We start from the raw sequence: 18,234 nt of genomic DNA, 5'->3' as shown, positions 1-18,234 counted from the left end.
TTCTGTAAGCTGCAAGACTGCCATTATGGCGATCTTGCATGGAAAACCCCATTGTCTTCTTATACGATAGTGTCATTTGCTTCATAATATGAGACACGTTCTTCTTTTGTGTAAACTTGCACCTGTGGCATGTTTAATTGAGAACCTTACATATATCTTACGTAAAAAAGGTTAATGCCACCTACCACATGACGCAAGTATGCCACTTTTATTGACACAACCTGTGATAGATCTCATTATGCCATTACTCAAAGCAACTCATAACTGCTCCAAAACCATTTCCCGAATTTCTTACTCAAGCATGTAGAGTATAAAAAGTTCAAAACATCCTAACACATTGACAGAAAACAGCAAACAGTAAAGTGTATTTTATTATTATTATCGTTTATTTGTAAAAATGCCACCATATTCCGCAGTGCGGTACAATAGGGTACAGGTGTTATGTATATTACATAAATAGTTACATACAAATGAGGACGGACATGCACAAACAGATACAAAGCGGTAATTAGGGCACTGTTAATGAGAGCTTACAGTCTAGAGGGAATGAGGGACAGGGTTGAAACAGGAAGGTAAGGTGGCTGCTCGTTGTGGGGCGGAGTATGCCTCAGGTTTGAATATGGCCAAGTCTGGTACCAGTCTGACAGCTGATTCCGTTAAGGTTTGGGGTGTAGAGTTACATAGGGTGCAGATTGGTCCAGCTGCACAGCTGCTCCCAATGGGGTTGGAGAGGCGGAGGGAGGGGGGGGGGAGTTGGATGCTAGAGGTATGGCAAGTAGGCTTCTTTGAAACGGTGTGTTTCCAGTGAATTTTTAAATATATGAAAGCTGGGGGAGATTCTGAGGGTACGTCGTAGGGAATGCCAGAGTGAAAGGGCAGCACGGCACAAGTCTTGTAGACGGGAGTGAGATGTAGTGATAAGGTACTGTAGGAGGACAGACAGGTGTCGTGGGCAGAACGTAGAGGGTGTTTAGATATGTATGACAATTTAAGAGCCTGAGGAAGCCGTGTTCGCGGCGAAACGCGTTGCTCCAACAGTACTTGTTTTTGACCAGCTGAAGCTTCCGTAGCCAGTGAAAACTCTGACAGTCACAGCTTGCTCCCGAGCAGAGGCGCGCCATCTCCCTGCACTCCGGACGCGGAGGCCGAGCAGCTTTTGCGGCTGGAGAGTTCCACTGACATACGGCGAAGAGCCAAAAGATTATTTTATGTGAGTGCTATCCCTGTTTATTTGTGCGGCTGTTTTAAATCTAATAAATGTCATGTTTTAAACTCTATACTGACACCGTGCCTCACTCACCCCCCCCCCCCCCCTGAACTGCTGGATCGGGGAGAATAAGAAGGACTGTCTAACCCAAGCACCTGAGAGGGGAGTCCTGACTGCAGCTTTTATTTAAAGAACTTTTATTGGTGCCTTGATTTTGGTCTATATCCTGGAAGGTTTAAGCTGAAACCCACAGACCACTACTGTATATAACATCATTACTTACACAGGGCCGTGTAAGTATTTTGTTATTCTCACATAAACCACCTCTACCCCTCCTCCTCCTCCTCCCCTTGGGACGATTTGGAGGATATATCAAAGATACCATTGTGTACCCACGCTTACACAGGGCCGTGTAAGTGTATCAATATTATTACAATCCCTATTATCCCTTACCAGGAGGGTGCTTATCACTAATATCTACGAATATTTGTGAGCTTTGTGTCTGGAATTTATTAACCCCTTGCTCCAATGTTTTTTATGTTTTGTATGTTATCTTGAGGGATTAGGATGATCCCTATACCGGGTTGAAGCAGAGGGGATCGAAGGTTGTCTTTGGTGAATTTGTAGATAACCTTTTTGGATTTATTATTATTTCTTTCTTTTATTATACCACTCCTTTATTTCTGTTCCGAGACTTGGGGTAAGCGCTTAGTGTTTTGTTCTTTAGAACGTAGAGGGTGTTTAGATATGTATTTGAGGATGAGGGCTGAGATGTAAGGGAGGGCAGCGTTGTTGAGACATTTTGGGACACTTTGTAGATAGGGCCTTAAAGGATTTTTCGAATTCACGAAATAGAATTTAAAGGCAGACCCTAGCTAAAGATAGATGATGAAACCCGTCCTGTAAATCTATTTTAATGATCAGAAAATGAGATGCTCTGTGGCAGAGATGTGTCAAGAGATGTAGCATGTATTGTAGTCAAGAATTCTGTCTCAGGAGACCGTGTATGATATAATACGTTATAACTGACATATTCACGTCATTTCAATTTTAAGAGAGTCTTCTCCCCTAATAAGCAATACACATTACAACTGCAATTTCTCATTCCTTGTAATCAGTGTATATCTATTGTATGCTGGTTGCTGAATAAAGGATGTTCATGTTCAACTACACTCCTGGCCTGAGTCTGCAGTCTATCAGTTGGAGTATGTGATAGTTCTTCTGCAGGGACTGCCTCTAGCTCTCCTGGAGTCTGCTGAAGATGGAGGCGCTGATCTATAGAGAAAGAACTATGCTCTTACCTCCAAAAGCCTTTCCTGTTTCCCCCACAACATCGGCAGAACCTCAGCTCTCCTGCAAGCCAACAGGTATTATGCACAACTACACACCTGGTAGCGACACAAACTTCCATAGGGTGGGGGAAGAGGGGCTACATACAATAATATACAAAAAAAAGTGACACACGGGCCTATTCACTAAACTTTGATAATTGCCTTAATGCTGGTTAAGTGCCCTTTTCAAGCGATATTCCATGTGTAGCTATTCACAAAGCTTCAATAACGGTGCAATATCGCTTGAAAACAGATTTTTAACAAGCTTTAACACTCTGGCTATTACAAGCCGTACGGAAGCTGAAAAAATGCCCAAACTGAGATGCAGATCGCTCTTTAAAAACTAGCTTTCTTTTCTCACCATCTAAAGGATGGCAAGATTGGAATCGCGATCCGCATCTGACAGAGTTTATTTTCTTTTTACTGCATACGATTGATGCCGGGGAACTCCGATGCTGACCCACGTTCATTTCAGCTCCGCAGACCCCTGCTTCAATACTATGTTATTAAAATTTCAATTCTAACTGTGCGATCGCCTGTAAGAGCTATGCATGGAGATGCAGCGTTTCTCTGTTCAGCTCTTCCAGACAGCTGGAGCGACATTTCACTCATCAAGCAAACACAAATTAGTGCGTTTTGGCATTTTTTTAAGCACACGATAAAAAACTTGCGACTTTTGTTAGTGAATACCGTTTTTTGACACAAATTTCATAGCATGCGATAAGAACATGCCAACCCAATCAGTAATGCAATGAACGTATCGAAGTTTAGTGAATAGACCCCATACAGTCTATAGTAGCATATGACTTAGTACAAAAATAGAAAAAACACTTATATAGCTGAAGAGACTCAACGTTTTCGGGCAGTAGCCCTTTGTTAAAAGTCTAAATAACCAATGATAATGTGTACCTTATATAGGTGCTTTTCTTTACTCAAAATGTGTTTCATCTGTTGGTGGCCGCCATATGTGTCATGACCTCATCACGGTTTAGTAGTCTTAGCAACCTTGAATAAAACTGTAGCACTCTGTTAAAAATTCCCCTTGCCCGGCATGTCAGCCCTGGTAGCTGCAGGCCATGCCAGGGTTAATGTCTCACAAGGCTAGGCATGCGAGTCAATCCCCAGTACTCTTACAATGATGTTGCATTTCTAGGCACATGTTTGGCCTTGAAGCTTGTCTAGAAAATACTAGAGGGTCACGTCAGTGGGGTGATTCAATGGAAACAGGTCAATCTGCCCAGATCCCTGGGGCAGAGTGTTGGCCACACCCTAGGTATAAAAGGTGGGAACCCACCCTTTTATCCTCAGATGCCCAGGTAGGACCATGCCACCAGGAAGCCTCCAGGTATCCGTTAACGCTAAGGATCCTTTCTATTTTGAAACCCCAATTCTAGACCCATCTATGGGGTTCTGCAGGCCATGCTGGCCTGTAGGGTATGTAAAGCAGCTGAACCATCTTTCTGGTTTTCTAGCAGGGGCAGTATCCCAGAATACCGGGCCCCAGAAAGGTGCTGGCTACTTATGCATTTGTGCAGGAAGCCATTCATTCCCTGGTTTAATTAGGGACCTGGGCTGGGTTGATCTGTATTCATCCCCCAGTTTAAGAAAGGACTGGGGTTGAATTTATGATAGGTGCCATCCCCAGATTTATGTAGGGATCGGGGATGGACTTCCTCTAAATGCTAGAGATGGATGCTGTATATTGTATGCCTGAAAACCTGTCCTCATTGTCAAAGATAATGTTGCTGTTCAATAAACTGAAGTTATAATGTTCCTGGCGCCCTTTTTCAATTATTAACTCTGTTTGACAAGCTGGAACGGATTCACCAACAAGACCCTGAGAAGAATAAGATAACCCCTGAGCTACATAAACTATTGGAAAGGTCTGAACCCTGTCAAATCACAGAGACTGTGTCCAACTACCTCATATTTCCCTGTGCACCCTATCCCTGAGGCCGGGGTGGTGGGGGGGAGATTAGGAGGGCAACACAACGTTGCCATGACTTTAACCTCCTCCTGAGCTCGCTCGTGAGCAGGCACGTACGCTGTCCCAAGCTTGGCGTTTGGGGAGACAAACAAAATTGACTTTGAAGCGCGCACAGCAGCAGTCAGTGCACACAGAACAAAGACACACACACATTACACACATTACACACAGAAATAGCCCCGATCCACGCCCCCCAACTTGCGCTTGCAAAATTATGCAGGACACCCTGCGCTCATGCTTGGGGAGTTGGTGACGTCACCGCTCTCAAGCATGAGCGCGCTCAACGGCACAGTGGACACAGCCTAAGTCTTTTTTCTATATTTATACTAAGTCATTATATGCTAAATCCCGAATTTTGTGGTGCAAATTAAATATAGGTAATTAATATTTCCATCATTGCCTAGTTTCAAATTATATCATTGAATGTATGTGATATTTATATAGCAGCATTTATATCTATACCACTGCTATTAATAATTAATATTGTTATTTGTAAAAGTGAAGATTTACAATGTTCTACATTTTTGTGGGTTTTTTCACAAATACAGAGTGATTTTTGGTATTTGATATTAGTATAAATATACAGGAATCACTATCCTGTTAAGGGAAACCACTCCAATTTACCAATTTCAGTCCGTCTTTGTTGTTTATTTATGTATTATGCACTACATACGAGCTAATACTATTAGTGTGTCTACAGATGCATTTTACAATTAATGTTTATGATGTTTTAGCCATCTTTAGAAGCCCAGAGATTTATATTAATAACTATTACTATATGCACATGTATAGATAGGTGTATACATGTGCAACAGGTTAAAGTTGAGTACAGTGACTATTTAAGAACAGAGCAAGCACTCTGCCGCATTACACCCCTGAAGTAAGTGGACTCTCGAAATGCGTAGGTAGTCTTTGTTGGCCCTGCATAGCCCCATCAGTTCAGCGCATTGAGGCTGACACACACAGACAGCCTCTCGCTGAAGTTCCTGATACGAGAGCCAGCTCTAACACCTCTCGCAAGATCGGAGAGGGGAGCCTGTAGGAACGACAGGAGGCTGCAGGAGAGATCTGTGCAGACACAGGCACCTTCCAGCTCTGTCCTCATGATAACAACTCGCCGCCATCAGCTGGTCTGAGACGCGGCACACCGCGGGGAGTGTCGGGCTGTTTTGCCATGTACAGTATGAGAGAGGATATTCTCCTAATATATCCACTGTGCATATCCTACGTACATCTAGTAAGTAGGGCTCCAATTTTTTATTGCAGCGGACCATCACTGGACCTTCACATTGCAATATCCTTATTGCTGTTTATATTGCTTATTTTATATTGTTTGTTATTTTAACTTTCAATAAATGTACTTTCACCCTTTTGTCACTTACCTTTATTGTCACTTATCTCTGAGGCTTCCTTCCAGCACTTTTAGTGCTGATACGTCATCCAACAGTATTATGCTATGTTTTGTTCTTTAACAAATAACTGCCCTTGTTTATAAAAAAAAGACAAAACATTTACTGATCATATGTCTCTTCTGTAATGTACTGTATTACTACATCACCTCTTTCTTGTGACATCACAATGACTTGACATAACAAGTAGCAAAGCAGACTGAGAAGGATTAGCTCAGTGGGTAAAGACACTGGCTGGCACTAAGTGTGAAGCAGGGGAGCCTGGTTCAATTCCTGGTGTCGACTCCTTGTGACCTTGGGCAAGTCATCCACCTGTGCCTCATCCACCAAAAAATATTGTAAGCTCCACTGGGCAGAGGCAGGGACTGTGCCTACAAAATGTCTCTGTAAAGCACTACGTAAAAACTAGCAGCGCACTACAAGAACATGCTATTATTAATATTAACTGAGTAGCATTTAACTTGAATAATTCTTTATAAATGCTTTATTTCTTAAAAACACAATTATATGTATTAATGGGCAGGGCAGGACATGTGAAATAAAAAGAAATCGCAATTTCATAGACCTGTATTGTATGTCTTTATTTATATAGCGCCATTAATGTACATAGCGCTTCACAGTAGTAATACATGTGGAACTCAAATAAATAACAGATCACGGGAATAAGTGCTTTAGACATAAAAGTAACATTAAGGAAGAGGAGTCCCTGCCACGAGGAGCTTACAGTCTAATTGGTAGGTAGGGAGAACGTACAGAGACAAGACCTTCTTCTTATTCCTAGATAAAATGTGCTTCGTATTCTTAGGTGTTCCAAATCAATTAACCCTTTAAGATTGCATTGAGAGGACGGAGATACTTACCTATGACTGTATCACCAGTACTTCCCTGCGTCATGCGAGCCAATAGGAAGCCGCAACAGATCACCTTGAGGCTTACATACTGCTGCGGCCGAGTTTATTCGAGCATTTGCCCGGTCTCGGCCGCAGCAGTAACCTGGCGCGCGCCGGAGGGTGCCCGGCGCGCGCCAAAGCCGCGGAGGAGCGCCCTCCGATCGGGGCTTTCTTCCTCCGCTCGCCGGGTCCGCCGGGTCCCCCGGAACCCCCTGCCGCCGTCCCCCACATCGCGGGACACCAGGGCTCCCTCGGGGAGCCCTGGACGTGCGTGCAGGGGGCGCAGGCTCCCAATGACGCGTGACCGCGCATCGGTGACGCGCGGCACGCCGAGGGAGTGAGGCTAGCAAGCCGGGACATGTCCCGGCTTGCGGTACTAGCCCTACTCGAAATAAACGTGTCGCCAGTGTAACGTGGGAGATTTAAACCAGTATTTTCTTTCCCTAGGAGGGGACTGCAACGCGCTACCTTCACCGGTAAATCTCTGGAGATTAAATTAGCGCGGTTCAGCTCAAGGGACCTGCCGGTTCCCATCATTGTGTGGAAAAAAAAGTGGGGATCAAAAAATCTTACATTGGGGACCTGCTTTAAGGGCTTAAAAACTGGCCTTATAACTGTAATTTAATGCTCAGGGAATCAATTTATGTTGTGTCACTTTACCTCAATAATAAAATATAATATTAAGAGGCTATTTTAGCCAAAGCATCACTCCTAAGAGTATGCCAAGGTATCAGGCAGTTAGTATCACGCTAACAACATCGGTGGATGGTTCCCCAAGTGTGAGCAACGGACCCCGATTACGGTGACTGGTTGCAAGTAGTTACAGTATTGGTGATTAGGGATATCACCGTTGCAACAGGTAGTGAGCAAATTACAACATTTACAGGGCTACCTACAAAAGGTCATCGTGACAAGGGTCCATTGCTCAGACTTGGGGGGCCATCCACCCACAGTTTTAGCGCAATACAAACTGCCTGATACCTCGGCATACTCTGTTACACTGAATGGATCATTAGAAATTGCAGCCGACTTGATCATGTCAGCCTAACTATTTACTTACGTACTCTCCATGTATACACATGGGGAGCCATCCATTCACTGTTTAAGCGCATTACTTACTAGTTTACTGCCTGCTACTTCGGCATACTTAGCTACACGGAACTGCAGCTGACCAGACCCTATTAACCTTGCTATTTAGTAACGTGCTCTCCAAGTATATTTGTATTTTGTGTATTTGATGTTTGTGTCCCCCATATTTTATTTAGTCCATAGGACCATATAAAAATAGTTTTTTTCTGTACACTAATTATACTGGTATTCATTACATTTTGTATTGGACACCTTGCCACTCCATTGCCAGTGAGCCACTGCAATCCAGCACTGGTTAACTCCTCAATTCCCACTGATCTTTAGCCATCTACCCTATATACTGTATACACTTTAGAATAGTGAGTGCATGTAATTTGGGGACTTTCTTTCTCTGCCTACTCTCCCTCTTAGGAGTGATGCTTTTGCTCATATACCCTCTTCATATTTGACCTGGCTGAGTGGGTGTCTCTCTCCCGTCTATCCTCCTTTACCTCAATGTGTCGAAAGTAAACTGTGCATCAGTGAGTGATTTTGGGGAGCGATTATTTTAATAAGAGGAAGAAAGCATCGACTAAACAAAAAAGGAGAGGAGGAAGTACAGCGGAAAAAGGAAACAGAAAAGTGGACAAAAGGAGAAAGAAAAAGGCAGAAACATACAGAAGAGTTAAACTCCATGGTTAATGCCCCTAATTTAAGTATCAGATATACAGTTAAAAAAATGAACAAGTATATGCTAGATAATAGTATTGCACAGTCTCACCACAACAGAAACACGTGCTATGTGACCATACACAATAAATATGTGATAGACATATGTAACCCTGTCTCGGACGGCTACTGATTTCTACAAGGGGTTAATTGCCTTAATGGGTGAACTGGATGAGCTCACTCAGGTTCCACCAGTCCCCCTGGCTACCATGTGATGTATGATGTCAGTGTAAGGGTATAAATAGCCCCACCCTTTGTTCTAGAAGCAGCCTCTGTAGAGCTTTAGACTGGGGTCGTGTATATACGTTCTATGTCTAGTCTGCAGATAGTGTGCCTATGTCACTGTATATTATTGTCCCGTTTAGTAACGTGCCCCGATCATTAGCCAGCGCCTGTTAAAGGATCAGGAAGTCTACGTTTATAGGAGAAGGATGCAGCATTGTTCAGTCTCATGAGGTTGCCCTTTGTAACTGGTACTCCTAATGAACCTGCAGGTTCTTCTCGCATCACTGTCGCCCTACAAGCTATTCCACTGAATCCTTATGCAATGGATAACTAAGCCAAGTACCTCCTCTGGATAGGACCAGAAACTACCGGAGGATGATTTCCCTAAAGCTTTTATACTTTGCTACATGTAATGTATCGTGAATGTCTATGTGAATTACATAGTTACATAGTTACATAGTTACATAGTAGATGAGGTTGAAAAAAGACGTACGTCCATCAAGTTCAACCTATGCTAAATTTAGACAACAGATACTTTATCCTATATCGATACTTACTTATTGATCCAGAGGAAGGCAAACAAAAAACCCCATTAAGGGGAAAAATTAATTCCTTCCTGACTCCAAGAATTTGCAATCGGATTAATCCCTGGATCAACATCCTTCCCATGTATACTTATTTGGTATATCCCTGTATACCTTTCCCATCTAAAAAGATGTCCAACCTTTTTTTGAACAAATCTATTGTATCTGTCATCACAGTCTCCATGGGTAATGAATTCCACATTTTAACTGCCCTTACTGTAAAGAACCCTTTCCTTTGTTACTGGTGAAATTTCCTTTCCTCCAACCTTAAGGGATGGCCCCGAGTCCTTTGAACTGCCCGTGGGATGAATAGTTCTTTTGAAAGCTCTTTGTATTGTCCCTGAATATATTTATATATAGTTATCATATCCCCTCTTAGACGCCTCTTTTCTAATGTAAATAAATCTAATTTAGCTAGCCTCTCCTCATAAGTTCGAATGTCCATCCCCTTTATTAATTTGGTGGCTCTTCTCTGCACTCTCTCTAGTTCCATAATGTCTTTTCTTAGGATTGGTGCCCAAAATTGTACTCCATATTCAAGGTGTGGTCTTACTAATGCTTTGTAAAGGGGCATAATTACTGTATGTTTACTTCCCTTCCATCCATTGCCCGTTTGATGCAAGATAAGATCTTGTTTGCCTTTGCAGCTACTGCATGACATTGGGCACTATTGCTAAGCCTGCAGTCTACAAGCACGCCTAAATCCTTCTCCATCAAGGATTCCCCCAATATATCTCCATTTAATTTGTAAGTCGCCTTTTTATTATTGCATCCCAAATGCATAACCTTACATGTATCTGTATTAAATCTCATTTGCCATTTACCTGCCCACGTTTCCAGTCTCTCCAAGTCCTTCTGAAGAGAAATTACATCCTGCTCTGATTCTATTACCTTAGACAATTTAGTATCATCAGCAAAGATGGAGACTTTGCTCTCGATCCCAACCTCAAGGTCATTAATAAACAAGTTAAAAAGCAGGGGTCCCAGTACTGATCCTTGAGGTACTCCACTCACGACTTTAGCCCAACCTGAAAAAGTTCCATTTATAACAACCCTCTGTTGTCTGTCCTTTAACCAGTTTTTCAATCCAGGTGCATATATTATTACTGAGTCCAATTTTCTTTATTTTGTACACCAACCTCTTGTGTGAAACCGTATCAAAAGCCTTTGCAAAATCTAAGTAGACCACATCAACTGCATTACATTTGGATGTGTGCAATTGTGTTTGGATGGTGTGACAGGGTGAATTCAGTATGCCTGGGAGACCTACAGTATATATAGGTCTGCAGTCCAGAAGTGACCTGGTTAAGCATAGCTTTGAAAAGGCTGGGTTAATTAACCAGGTCCCAGCGGCCTCATTAAGGGGCTTGAAAAACACAGACTCTTGACTTGTTCAGGGCTCTTCCTGACTGAGCCAGAGAAAGACATGCTGAAGCTCTGAAGAGAGAGAGCCTGCAATAAGGTCTGTTTATATTGGAACTCTTGCTCTTCTGTATCATGGACTTGAGAAACCCTTGCGGGGAAAAGGGCGAAGCCCTTATCAAGGACATGTTTTTGTTAACCCTTTATATGCAGAAGATAAGCTGTTTTGTGTCTCTTTTTTGCGGGCAAAATAAAAAGTCTACTCAGAACACCCATGTGTCGGATGTTCAATAAACACACTTTATTGTTACTTGCGCCCATTTCTATGCTATGCTTTAATCCGCACCCAGCCCTGCACTTACCCCGCAACATATATATGGACTGAGATACTGGGCAATTACATTATGGACTAATGTGATACAGTATGACACCATCCATAACCAGGGATTATGGGTTACATTTGGCGCTCAACGTGGGGCTGTGCATCGAAAGTTTTTTGTTTGATTTTTATGATTTTTGCTTGTTTTTAAACATTTGGAGCAAAAAGTGTGTTGAGATTGTTTCCCCTGAGATTTGCAAGTTATTATATATTAAGGACTGAATGTACAGGTTTTTCCGCTACGAAACTCATTTTGCAAGATCCACGCCAGTGGAACTATTTTTGCATGGTTAACACCTTATGGACTGTTTTCCAGCTTTTGTGTACTAGGAGCTAATTTTGCAAGGTCCCAAGATTGAGGACTGCTGTGCAAAATTTTCTCGCCAAGAAAGTTTTTGCAGAAGTGAGTGGGCGCAATTGTCCTGCAAAGCAAGCTATCATTTTTTCAGAAGTGAGTGGGCTAATTTTACCCATTACAAAGCTGTTTTGCAAAAGTGTGCATGGGTGCAACTGTTCTGGATAACCCGCCCACACAAGTGGCACAAACGTTTGGCCACACCTGTTCGAGACCAATTAGAAACATAGACAATATCAAGACCCACCCCTATTGGTCTTGATAGGGGAGGAACTTTTGTTGCAAGAAGGCAAGCATGTGCCACTAAGTGTGTGACCACAACACACTGGCTCGTGCATAGTTGGACTATGTGTCTCAACTGAAGTTTGAGCACTTTACAACGTCTCTACCTCACTGCAAGACGGAGACTACTGTGCCAGCATTGATAGCAACCCATTACGATGTACCAAGAGGGGTCTTCGTGATTACAGTTCGAGGGAAAGAGTATTTCCAGGCATTATGTGCGTTCTGTAAGCGGTCTGGTGGAGAGCTGAGGAGTGTGCTCTATCTACAGAGGTCAAAGCTGCAGGACCTATAGGATATCCAAGATACCTCATCTGCGCTGGGTAGCGAGATTTCCATTGGGGCGGACGAACCCCAGTTCGTCTGACCGGAAACGATAAGAAACCACCACCACATAATCGCGGACAAGCTCCGCCCGATAGAGTGACTGGAGAGGTGAGAAGTGGCCCGGATGTTCATGCCGGAGGGGACAGGAGCAAAGATCCTGAGAATGCTCCTGGAGAGGAACAATCAGCAGAGATTACTTCGGCTGAAGTAACGATTGAGGCGACGCAAGTAGTACCGGATGATGTCTCAGCATTTCTTAATTAGCAGAGCCAAGTGACAACCACTGCAGAGAAACTGGGGACAATGGAGCAGAAACTTCAGAGTCTGCTGGAGCAGGTACTGATCGGTTGTCGTATTTTGGCAAGAGCCATGTGGTGGATGCTGTCACCACTCTTGCCCTTTCTCGTCCGGGAGGGGAGGGTGAAGTGATTGTGGAATGTCCTCGAGTGCATCTTACCCAGATGTCTGCCCCCGTGAGAGGTAAGGTTGTGCATTGGTTGAAGGGCCCGTTAACTCCGTAGAGGAGTAAGAGGCCAATCACCAATATTTGGATTCTATTGATGACAGAATGTTCTACAGTGAAGATGTGCTGCGAGACATCTCTCTAGCACAACCTACCAAAAAAGGACGCACTGGTTTGGGTTCTTCCTGGGGTGCCTCACCGAAAGTATATGACTCGGCTGACCAATGCCGAAAACGGGTGTTCCAAACAGAGTTTGGGACACTTAGGAGTACGAGTATCCCTATATGTTTGAAGGGGTGATGGACATGTTCAAGCAACAGTGGCTTGAGAATGTGGTAAAGCAGTACATAACCAATCACGGCTATGCTATGCAACGGGTAACTAAGCCAATTACCTACTCTGGATAGGACCAGAAACTACCGTAGGATGATTTCCCTAAAGCTTTTGCATGTATCGTGAATGTCTATGTGAATTGTTTTTGGACGAATGTTTTATGAACACACTATGTTTTATAAAAGTTCTGTGCGCTCATTTATATGCTATGCTTTCATCCATGCCAGCCAGCAGTGGATATAGCAGCAAATGGCTATTCACACTCAAGTGTAAATAAAATAACGAAATGAAAAAAAATCATCCGAGCCGTGAATTGAACCTGGATATCATCATCAGAGAACCAAGCAGATTTAACTGAAGGATAGTATTTTGTTCTCTGAACTATTGTATTTTTAAAAATCATGTTTTCTTCTCTAGGTTGTCATGGTACGTTTAGACTGCTCTGGGGAGAGCTGCATTTTTACCTTCCAGACATCTAGCATTGCAAATGCGTATATATCTTCAGAATGGAGGATCAGAGTTTAAAAATAAAATGCAAATAGCGATAAGCACAGACTTACCGGTTTTTACTCTACCTGTAGGCAATTAAATCCCTTTATTCACTAAACAGCAGCAATTTCTGTGGCTACCTTTTAGTAAATAAACTTTGTTGGAAAATAAGCTAGGTGCTATAGCTGAGCGGTATCACTGTATGAGCGGTATCACTGCTGCCCATGAACCAAGTGATCCAGGTTCAATTCCCAGCTCAGATTAATTTTTTTTCATTTCCACTCGAGTGTGAATATCCACTGCCGGACGAGCCCTGCATGTACCCGCACACCATCACACCTGGAGGAGAGTCTCAGCAACACTAACATAAACAGACACAATAGATGACAAACACACAGGCACAATATCCATGTGCACACTCTGTTAGCACCAACCCACAAGAATATAAATAAATATGCATACAAAAAGCAAAATCACATGCATAATATACAGGTAATAATAATAATAATAGCATGTTCCTGTAAAGCGCTGCTAATTGTACGCAGCGCTTTACAGAAACATTTTGCAGGCACAGGTCCCTGCCCCGTAGAGCTTACAATCTATGTTTTTGGTGCCTGAGGCACAGGGAGATAAAGTGACTTGCCCAAGGTCACAAGGAGCCAGGCTCCCCTGCTGCAATCTCAGTGTCAGTCAGTCTTTACTCACTGAGCCACTCCCTCTCCTAGGAGAACAAAACATGTAGCATATAAACCTACTGCTGTGTCCCATACATACACAACGCTAAGTCACCAGCCAACAGGTCACACACATTTACAGAACTGTACCACACACACTTGTGCCCTCATGTTATAATACCCCACGTTGTAATACACACCACATTATAATACTCCACGTTATAACACTCCACGTTATAACACACACACACAGTAGTCACACAACCTGTGCCTCGCACACTTCCCCCACACACAACGTTATAACACACCGTTAAAACACACACGTCACACAACCTGTGCCTCGCACACTTCCTACACACGCGCGCTTACCATAAGAAGCCGGCACAGGGGGTACACCCGCCGCTCGCAGTGACGCAGTGACTTGTGCTCGAGCCGCAGTCACTCAACAGCAGCTGAAAACTTGCACAAAACTTTCCATCTTGTGCCTGGTGTGTACAGTTGCTTAGCAGCGGCTGTCACAGCCGGGTTGCGAGGGTTGCGAGAGCGGGCTGCGCGCGCACTCAGGCGGCTGTTGCTAGAAGCGAGCGGCTGGCAGTTGTAGAAACCAAAACCGCCACTCCTCAAAGAGAGAGATGGAGATAGGGGGAATACAGCGAGGCGGGGAGAGAGGGATAAAGGGAGAGAGACAGGGAAATATAGGGGAGAGACTGATATAGAGATGGGGGTAGGGAGGTATAAGGGAAGGAGAGGGAGATAGAGGGGGTGGGAAAGAGAGGCTACTGTATATTTAAGCTTTAGGGCACATTAACTCCCATTTAAATTACTGGGAGTGAAGAAGTGCTTAAGCTGAACACCCTTTAGTGAAACTGTGCTATAAAGACAGATGTACTGTGGAAACTTATGGAGCAAAAGGAGATTAGGGACAGATGGAGAATCAAGATTAAAAAGAGGGGGAGAAGAAAAAGAAAGAGAAGCAAAATAGGAGAGAGGATGGAAAGTTTATGGAGAAGAAGAACATAGAAAATAAGGGAAGAAGAACAAGAAACAAGAGTGAGAAAGGATAAAAGGGTTTTGGGGGGAAAAAGCTGTGAAAAAGTGACAGAAAATTAAAACATAAGACATTATTTCACTGCATGACACAAGTCAAAATAAAAGTACAATTTCTTACTCTTTCTTCGGTTTCTTGTGAGGACAGCATGGTATGGTAATGCAACAACGTTTCAGGCTATAACATGAATTTCCTCAAGCTTAAGTGGCAATACAAAAACACCTATTAAATAGAGAGAACTATCCCCGCGGAGGTCTGGTGGAGACATTGTACACATTAGCATTACGACCGGTGGTGACATCACGCACCAAACAATGCTGCAATGCCAGCACGCACGTTGGTATAATCGTACCAATGCAATAACTACCATAGCAACCCACAAATAGCTTCAGAGAGTCGCCAGGGGGATATCGGAGCACACGTGAACAGTCAAACTGAATACCCTGTACCATAATTAATCAAAATTGGAGACAAAGAATGTACGTATAGCATAGCCTCCAGCCACTATTCTTCTTTTGGGCCCTCATAGTATGTCCTGGTAGGTACAGGCATTGTGAAGGGTTAGATTCTCTCATGAAGGCCTAGCTTGCTATTGCAGCCTGGATGCATTGTTACTGTATCCAGGGGCGGGCCTAGCAACAACCAGAGTGTCATCCTGGGGAGGATACTGGCTGAGTCACATGCAGATAATGTGACGCCTGTCAATATCAGACCTCCCCTGTTATGGGGCATGGTTACAAGCCCATCCCCTGGGTATATACTGACACAGACGTCTGTGTCTCTTCCCTCCCCCTGTGGAGTGGGAAACATCTACCCTGTATCCCAGGAGGGAATCAAGAAGGGGACTACATGGGTCTAAAAGCCTTGGAGGTTTCCTGTCAGGGATTTAAAGCTGTGACTTCTGCTGTGATTGCAATAAAGAACCATGGAACCATCCATATGTGTGGATCACTGTCTGGACCAATCTGGTCATCTCAGGATCCTCGTTGGCTGGAGGTGCTGTTCACCAGAGATGAACCACCCTGAAAACCTGTCGTGATATCTCCCCACACCACCGCATAGCACTCAGAGCCTCCTGTTCCAGCCAAACAGATATGCAACAACCAGAGTGTCATCCTGGGGAGGATACTGGCTGAGTCACATGCAGATAATGTGACGCCTGTCAATATCAGACCTCCCCTGTTATGGGGCATGGTTACAAGCCCATCCCCTGGGTATATACTGACACAGACGTCTGTGTCTCTTCCCTCCCCCTGTGGAGTGGGAAACATCTACCCTGTATCCCAGGAGGGAATCAAGAAGGGGACTACATGGGTCTAAAAGCCTTGGAGGTTTCCTGTCAGGGATTTAAAGCTGTGACTTCTGCTGTGATTGCAATAAAGAACCATGGAACCATCCATATGTGTGGATCACTGTCTGGACCAATCTGGTCATCTCAGGATCCACGTTGGCTGGAGGTGCTGTTCACCAGAGATGAACCACCCTGAAAACCTGTCCTGATATCTCCCCACACCACCGCAGAGCACGCAGAGCCTCCTGTTCCAGCCAAACAGATATGCACCGCACCAGCAGGGCCGCCAACATTGGGGGAGAAAGGGTACTGGCATCCCGGGCCCGTGGGTCAGGGGGGCCCGGCGCGGCCGGGCGCCAGTTAATTAGATACATTTTAAAAATAAATAAATTTTAAAAAATGGCGGCGATTCCTCCGCGGTCCCGGCGCGCATGCGCAGGTCCCGCTCCCCCCCCCTCCCGCTCCCAACGTGGGATGGAGGGGGAAGTACCAGCTCCTCCTGTGGCCTGCTTCCCCCTGCGGACAGATTCCCGCGCTCCCCCCGAGCCCACCTTCCGTGCCTGTTGCTGGTGCTGCTGGGGTGTCTGGTGGTGGTGCTGCTGGGGTGTCTGATGGGGGGGGTGGTTGGTGTTGGGCCGCTTTTGGAGTCTCTTCCATTGGAAGAAGGAGAGTCCAGTCAGCAGCAGCCAAGCTCTGTGGCTGCACGTGGTCGGAGGAAATGTGTGGAGCAGCCACGTAATCCTCGTTTCAATGAAGAGGAAAACAGAGTTCTTGTCACAGGGATTTTGGAGCACTATGACTCTCTGTATGGGCATTTACTAGGTAAGTCTATCTTTGCATTGATTGTTCAAAGACATGTTATCCTATCTCATGTGAGATGTCTTAATATCAAACTATTATTCTCTAATATGTATCAATTAAAGTTAATTGTTACACACATAATCCTTCATGCTTTATAACGACCATAACAATTAGTCTAAAAAGTTTGCCAAAGTTCATACAATATTCATGCAAGCTTCCTTAGATTTGTATGTTTCCACGTAAATGCTCATGTGCTACACATATTCAACCTAAACCACCATGTTTGGTATCTCTTGGAACAGGTAGCAGTTTAGGAAACTGCTCGTTTTTCTAATAATAATTAACGTCATATATTTTGTATGTATTTCAAGGGCGGACAAGTTCAGCATCAAAAAAAGAAATGTGGGATCAAATAACCTTGGCTGTGTCTGCTTGTGGGAATCATGTCAGGGACCGGGCGAATTGTCGGAAGAGATTCGATGATATCAGGGCAAACTTAAAGAAAAAAATCCAAGCACAACGGATGCATGCTTCTGCCACTGGAGGTGGGCTGCCAGCACAAGCTCTAATGTTAACTCCATTGGAGTAGCAGATACGGGAAAAATTTCTTCCTGTCGTCGTGGAGGGTTTGCCAGGTGACAGAGATATCGGAATTTATTCGGCTCAATTTCCACCAGGTGACAAATGTTACTGTACTACGCATGTCGTATGTTACAGTTCTTATCTATATTTCCGTTTAAACTTATCGTTTCTTCCCAATATAAGCATACCTACAGTACATATATATCTGTTTATATGTCTCTCTCTATATATATATACAGGTAAACCCCGTTATAGCGCGACCCGTTATAACGCGAAATCGGTTATTACGCAGTTTTCACGTGGCTCCCGGTTTTTTTCAATAATTTTTTTTTAAAAAATGTAAATTGTTTTATTTTTTTTTGGGGTGGTCGGGCAAAATTGGGACAAAACATCCCCCCCTGCTCACAGTACACCCTGC

At 44.0% G+C, this 18,234-nt stretch overlaps 1 protein-coding gene across 4 annotated transcripts in view; it reads right to left on the bottom strand.

Annotated features, from left to right (window-relative positions):
• Positions 1–14,663, bottom strand: part of DNAH6 (dynein axonemal heavy chain 6) — a 448,872-nt gene extending 434,209 nt beyond the window's left edge. For 2 of the 4 annotated variants that reach the window (XM_075607019.1, XM_075606995.1), the window contains exon 1: positions 14,464–14,663. Coding sequence is in view for 1 of the 4 variants with exons in the window: in XM_075606995.1 (XP_075463110.1) it covers positions 14,464–14,466 (3 nt within the window). In the remaining 3 variants the exon portion in view is untranslated. Of the gene's footprint in view, positions 1–5,907; positions 6,010–14,463 lie in introns of all 4 variants that reach the window. The other 2 variants (XM_075607010.1, XM_075607002.1) reach the window with 2 other exon arrangements.
• Positions 14,664–18,234: the final 3,571 nt, after the last annotated feature.

This window comes from Ascaphus truei, chromosome 1, assembly GCF_040206685.1.
Source record: "Ascaphus truei isolate aAscTru1 chromosome 1, aAscTru1.hap1, whole genome shotgun sequence".
Lineage (NCBI taxonomy): Eukaryota > Metazoa > Chordata > Amphibia > Anura > Ascaphidae > Ascaphus > Ascaphus truei.
The sequence above is the reverse complement of the archived record's forward strand: the minus strand, read 5'-3'. Positions and strand labels throughout refer to the sequence as shown.